This window comes from Arachis hypogaea, chromosome 19, assembly GCF_003086295.3.
Source record: "Arachis hypogaea cultivar Tifrunner chromosome 19, arahy.Tifrunner.gnm2.J5K5, whole genome shotgun sequence".
In the NCBI taxonomy this organism is placed as follows: Eukaryota; Viridiplantae; Streptophyta; class Magnoliopsida; order Fabales; family Fabaceae; genus Arachis; species Arachis hypogaea.
In genome coordinates this window covers 26,550,220-26,555,683 of record NC_092054.1, presented here as the reverse complement: position 1 = coordinate 26,555,683, position 5,464 = coordinate 26,550,220, and the positions used below count along the sequence as shown (strand labels likewise).

General features: G+C 31.3%; 1 protein-coding gene across 1 annotated transcript; it reads right to left on the bottom strand.

Annotated features, from left to right (window-relative positions):
* Positions 1-1,706: 1,706 nt before the first annotated feature.
* On the bottom strand, positions 1,707-2,879 carry LOC140182210 (uncharacterized). Its single transcript, XM_072228350.1, has one exon. The coding sequence runs from the start codon at positions 2,877-2,879 to the stop codon at positions 1,707-1,709; it is 1,173 nt and encodes a 390-aa protein (XP_072084451.1).
* Between the last annotated feature and the right edge of the window lie 2,585 nt (positions 2,880-5,464).

The window sequence follows — 5,464 nt, the reverse complement described above, 5'->3', positions numbered from 1 at the left end:
TTACAGGTTGATTCTTTTTTACAATGAAGATTGGAGTTCACATTTTGATTGCCATGTTTATAGCCATAAACAAGGTGCTTGGAGCTTAAGGAAGAACTGTTTCTTTGCTGGATCTAGGAATTTGAAATTTGACATGCCTATGATTTGCAATGGCGCCATTCACTTCATCTCGGATTACTACAGTTATCTTACTGAAGATAGCACTTCTTTTAAGCCTTATATCATGTCTTATGAAATCACGAACGGCGATGATGAAGATCAAAGCATTGAAACCAAGTTTTTAAGGATTCCTAAAGAAGCAAGAAGGGGTTCTCATGATGACAGTTGTCATATGAATATTTTCAAATGGAGAGAAGTTGCTGGCTATCAAACTATTTGCTTAGTTAGATTGAGAAAGCGTGTGTTTACGGTTTGGATTCTAACAAACTATGAATCGAGTTCGTGGAGAAGGATCAAGAAGGTGAGAGTGAAAGGAATGGGTTTAGTGGAACAGAACCCTGTGATCAAAGGCTTTACCGTTTTGAATGGTGATCTTGTTTTTGCTACGAAGAAGAAGGTCTATACATATGGTTTAACTAGTGAGAAATATATGGTGCTCTCAAAAATTTGTGACCATGGGTGTGACTCTAGATTTGTTCGTTTGTTCCTTATTCAGATACTCTTCGTCCATGTGGAATTGGTGCCAAAAGTTTGCGTCCTTATCTTTAATTAAGGAAACATGACAAGCCGGAAAAGTTAGAATTAGACACATTAAATTACTTAATTAGGTTTACATAATTAGAGAATGAACAAGACTCTAAATTTTATTTAATATCAAATATATTTAGATTCTGAAATTTTTTTTGTCGTGGTTGAATATAATCCCATTGTATGATTAACAATTTTAATTTTTATAATAATAATAATAATAATAATTTTCTCTTATTATTATGGAGAGCTCAAGATGATCTTTATCATATGGGAAACTCAAGATGATTATTAGCATCCCCAAGTAGGAAATGAAGGAGCACAGTTCTTTGTATAAGCAAGGAGAATAATGTGGAAGAATTTTAAGGTTGACTGCAAAATTGCAAATGCTCTTGATGTGGTTCAGGCTCCATGAGAATTTTTTATTTCTTGAATCATTGTTCGAGTATTTTAGTCAATTAAATAGATTTTGATACAGGTGTAGTAACGGGGCAGTTAAATGTCAACTTGTGAACTATTTGTAAACTATGGCATATATTCACAAGTTGACATTTAACTGCCGTGTTACTGTACCTGTATCAAAATCTATTTAATTGACTAAAATGCTCGAACAATGATTCAAGAAATAAAAAACTCTCATGGAGCCTGAACCACATCAAGAACATTTGCAATTTTGCAGTCAACCTTAAAATTCTTTCACATTATTCTCCTTGCTTATACAAAGAACTGTGCTCCTTCATTTTCTACTTAAGATGATAAAGATCATCTTGAGTTCCCCATATGGTAAAGATCATCTTGAGCTCCCCATAATAATAAGAGAAAATTATTATTATTATTATTATAAAAATTAAAATTATTAATCATACAATGGGATTAAATTCAACCACGGAAAAAAAATTCAGAATCTAAATATATTTGATATTAAATAAAATTCAGAGTCTTGTTCATTCTCTAATTATGTAAACCTAATTAAGTAATTTAATGTGTCTAATTCTAACTTTCTGGCTTGTCATGTTTCCTTAATTGAAGATAAGGACGCAAATTTTTGGTACCAATTCCACATGATGAAGAGTATCTGAATAAGGAACAAAACGAACAAATCTAGAGTCACACCCATAGTCACAAATTTCCGAAAGCACCATATATTTCTCACTAGTTAAACCATATGTATAGACCTTCTTCTTCGTAGCAAAGACAAGATCACCATTCAAAACGGTAAAGCCTTTGATCACAGGGTTCCATTCCACTAAACCCATTCCTTTCACTCTCACCTTCATGATCCTTCTCCACGAACTCGATTCATAGTTTGTTAGAATCCAAACCGTAAACACACGCTTTCTCAATCTAACTAAGTAAATAGTTTGATAGCCAGCAACTTCTCCCCGTTTGAAAATATTCATATGGCAACTGTCATCATGAGAACCCTTTCTTGCTTCTTTAGGAACCCTTAAAAACTTGGTTTCAACGCTTTCATCTTCATCATCGCCATTCGTGATTTCATAAGACATAATATAAGGCCTAAAACAAGTGCTATCTTCAGTAAGATAAATGTAGCAATCCGAGATGAAGTGAATGGCGCCATTGCAAATCACAGGCATGTCAAATTTCAAATTCCTAGATCCAGCAACAAAACAGTTCTTCCTTAAGCTCAAAACACCTTGTTTATGGCTATAAACATGGCAATCAAAATGTGAACTCCAATTGTTATTGTAAAAAAGAATCAACATGTAATCATCAGAGTCGCATTCTAGTGTCATGGAGACACTATAAAGATTCCCTCGCTGCTGCAAGTGGTTGGGGAGGGGAATGTGTAAAAGGTAACAAGTTGCTGGATTGATGATAAACAATTTTGTTCGATGAAGACAAAGAAGTAAACCGTTTCTTGAGCTTAGAATCTTGAGCCGTAAGCGCGCGATGAATCCTAGCATATTTTCAGGGACGCTAGAGGAAAGTTCCTCTCCTGGAAAAGGATGCAACTCGACATGGTCGTTGTGATTCAGATTGTTATCTCTTTGAATGAAGAAGCATGAAGGACGATCTTTCTTCAATGAGTTTTCTGCTTGTTTTGCTACAAAGTATGGAGTTTGTGGAAGCTCTGAAAAGAGTTTTGAAGAAGAATTGAGTTTGTGGATTGCTTTTGCAGGTAACCAAGACAATATCTCTAATAACTCATCATTAGACATTGTAGCCATTCTGATCAAGATCAACGATGAATTACTTGTTTGAAAGCCAAGAATGAAAATATTCAAGAAGGGAAAGAGGAGTGGAACTTTATTTATGGGAAGCAACTACGACTTAATTATGTTCTGATTGATTTAAATCCAATCATATCATATCATATCTAATCTATTAAGATAAAATTTGATTTAAATTAATTAGAATCAAGTCTATAATAATATCTTTAGTTGAATTTTAAATTTTATAACCGTATCTTGAAAATTTTTGATCAAGTCTAATTAAATAGACGTCTGTTAGAAAAAACAACAAAAATCCAAAAATAAGAATCTATTTAAAAGACATAAATCCTCCATCTAATTATAATTTGAACCGCAGCTGTGACCAATGGTACTGGCACCTTTTTTTCATTTAATTATTCTTTTTCTATATATTGATTACTCCTCTTTATTTTGATTCGATTTGATTGAATGGTTGAGTGGAATTAATATTTTACTAACTGCCAATGAGCACTGCATTGGCCGATTGGTGGATGTTGTGCGAGTCAAACAACATTAGTGCAAATCATTGCAGAATATACAGGATGTCGGTTACAAACAAAAATATGGTGGACACAACATCAATTTTCTTGAAATATACAAGGTTGTGGATTCTTTTTCAGAGCTTCGCTATTTCCATCCTTCCTCTGGAAAAATTTCTCCCTTGTCATATTCTTATTTTTGTAAAGTCTTGTCATATTCTAACTGACACCATAAATTTATGATAAAATTCTTTAGGTGTTTTAAGAAGATAAATTGAGTACTATTTTACAAGAGCTCCAACTAATTGCTTTGAGTATGTACGATGAATATTGATTGTACATGTTCTATTTTACCTGTTGGTGTCGAGACTAATAATGTTATGTTTAAAAAGGAAGATGAAAAACTTAAAAGTGTTCTAATTATGTAGAACACCATAGTTAATCTGATTGTTGATATAATCAACAGTGATGATAGGTAGTTCAAAATATTGGTTTTATAAAAGTACGATCTTTATTTTTCTTTGTTGTAGTGTATATGGATTGGAGAGTGTTAGGTAAACAATGACCATCTTGAACAACATGAACAACCACCAATCAAATAAAAATACACTACATCATAATCTAATGCTACTAATTAAATTTAAGATTAATTTACTCTTTTAACCCTATTAATTCACATTGTTCACATATTGTTAAAAATGTTGTTGGTTACCTGTTAATTTCTATAAATAATTGATTCAATGTAATAAACATCCATATTACAAATGTCATAATAATATATATTATTAATCATAATAAATTTTACGTTACAAATATTCAAATTCCATACTATTTGAATTACTTATATAAGTCTCTTATCACTATTCCTTCAAATTACATCAAATTTAGCACAATAAATTTATTTTCGAACTACACAACATCTCAAACTTACTCAATGGAGATAACTATGTTGAATGTGCAAAGTATACGAAAAAAGCATATGAAAAAGGAGATAACTATATTTGTGGCATATGTAATCAAACACCACAATATCCAACAATAAGGTAACTCTATATACTTTTCATAATCCCATCTATCAAATTATTAGTTACTAACCCAATACTTATTTTAGGTTCAAAATTCAATTAAAAGTTTCAGATCAAAGTGGTACAACAACTTTTGTACTATTTGATGGCGAAGCAAAAAAATTGTTGGGTACAACTGCTTAAAATCTAATGGCCAAGAAAAATAATAACATTGAAGCACCACCCCAATTGAAAAATTTGTACAACCTCACTTATATTTGAAGTCAATGTAAATGATTTTAATCTTAAAGAAAGTTCTCAACAATACACTATTACCAAGACATTTGTTCCAACCAAAAACACTAAATTTTCACACCTATTTGTTACCAAGACATTTGTTCCAACCAAAAATACTAAATTTCAACACTCATTACAACAAATAAAACAGGTAATACTAAAAAAATAACTTATTTTAGTTATTTTAGACATAATTTTATTTCTAATTTAAATTATTCATTGATTATAGGAACCAACTTCGTCAACACTAATATCATCAGACGAAGATCACATACCCATCAAGAGATTAAGGAGAAAGAAAACTATACAAATTTAAGACACATCTTCGGAAGAAGAACATACTTGCAAAGATGGAACAAACAACACAATAGAAAGTACATATAATTCAATAATTCATAAAGTACATGCCTTCACAAGAACTTACAAAGAAAGAAAAAAATAACAACTCTAACAACAACTAATAAAAAAAAGAGGACGAGCGCCACATAAAAAGACCAAGTTCATCAACTAAAACAAATGCAAAAATTAAACCACCAAATAAAAATGTCATTTTGTACATACAACTCTAATATCCAATCTTTTGTACTACAAATTATTTTAAATAAAATACCTTTTAAATTTAACTTTAGTTTACACATTTAATTTAATTCTACAAAACATAACAATTTTTAATATTTATTATATACTATCATTAATTTACCGCCCCGCGCATCGCGCGGGTCTCCTTCTAGTTAAAGAAAAAGTTAACAACTTAATGCAATCCCCAATCCGAATCCATCTC

Coding starts and splice junctions, on each gene's coding strand:
- LOC140182210 (XM_072228350.1), bottom strand. CDS start 2,879: ATGGCTACAATGTCTAATGATGAGTTATTAGAGATATTGTCTTGGTTA.